At 39.0% G+C, this 1,216-nt stretch overlaps 1 protein-coding gene across 1 annotated transcript; it reads left to right on the top strand.

Moving 5' to 3' along the window:
* Positions 1–512: 512 nt before the first annotated feature.
* On the top strand, positions 513–857 carry LOC107774052 (auxin-responsive protein SAUR32-like). The gene has a single exon (XM_016593511.1). The coding sequence runs from the start codon at positions 513–515 to the stop codon at positions 855–857; it is 345 nt and encodes a 114-aa protein (XP_016448997.1).
* Positions 858–1,216: the final 359 nt, after the last annotated feature.

Genomic DNA, 1,216 nt, shown 5'->3' with positions numbered 1-1,216 from the left:
CCCTTTAGTTATATACAAATATACCCCTCCTTATTTGCTGGAAAATGGAATTTGCTGGAAAATGGAAATGCTACCTCCTAATTAAGGCGGCGGCAATTGGCGTAATTTACCTGCCTAAGCTACTACCATTTCAGCTGTTCCGCGTCGGCAACACGCCTTCTTGTATGTGAAGTAAGCATTCGGTGTACAGTTGACATATTCCTAGCTCCCTCCCTTTTTCTGGCATAAATACTCATCTCCCCCCATTCAACAATTCTCTCATACCAAACTCAATTCAACTTTTTGTAAAACCCCTAATTAGATAGCTAATGAGCAACGTTCCAAGTTCTTTAACAGACTCTTCCCTCAGCCTCTTCACTCTAGCCATCTCTTCTTCTGATCCTTGGCCTTTCTCTCTCTGATCGTTTTCTTGTAATATTTCCAATATCTTTCTGCCTTAACTAGCAAGAAAGCCACCACTCTAAAGAATTTTATTAATTTTCTTTGATTGGATCTTATTAATTTCGAGAGAGATGGGAAACGTAGACGAACGCCATCATCATCATTCAAGATTCCATGTTCAATTACATTTGCCTTTTCACCTTCATCATCATGGGCATGAGAAGGAAGAATTGAAGGACATCCCAAGAGGATGTGTTGCAGTATTGGTAGGTCAAGGAGAGGAGCAGCAGAAGTTCGTAATACCTGTGATGCACATCAACCATCCTCTGTTCGTACAGTTGTTGAAAGGAGCAGAGGAAGAATATGAATTTCATCATAATGGTCCCATTAACATCCCTTGTCATGTCGAGGAGTTTCGCTACGTTGAAGGTATCATAGACAAGGATCACCACTTGTGGACGTGCTTTAAGGCCTGATTTTTATTTATTTTTTTGTATAGTATATATATAGGTGCTTGGGTTTCTTCTTTTAGGTGATCCATGTTTTATAATCATCTAAATTTCGGTCTCTTGCCTTTTGTTTAGTTTACTTGATTGTATTTGTTTGTGTACCCATGACGATGACGAAAATTGAATGAAATACAGCTGCGCTACTACACTTTTCTTCTTTCTGTAAGCGATTTTGAAGATTAAATAACTTTGTATGCTTTATTTCGATATTAAAGACTTAAGTATTGCTATGAGGAAGGGACAGTTGGGAATTGCGACTATTATCCCTCGACGACATCGGCGGAGCTAGAAGCTTGCATGAGGAGAATTCCGTAGCTTTTAAAATT

The sequence above is a fragment of the Nicotiana tabacum genome, chromosome 4 (assembly GCF_000715075.1).
Source record: "Nicotiana tabacum cultivar K326 chromosome 4, ASM71507v2, whole genome shotgun sequence".
In the NCBI taxonomy this organism is placed as follows: domain Eukaryota; kingdom Viridiplantae; phylum Streptophyta; class Magnoliopsida; order Solanales; family Solanaceae; genus Nicotiana; species Nicotiana tabacum.
Note: the sequence above shows the minus strand (reverse complement) of the source record. Positions and strands in the feature narration are given on the sequence as shown.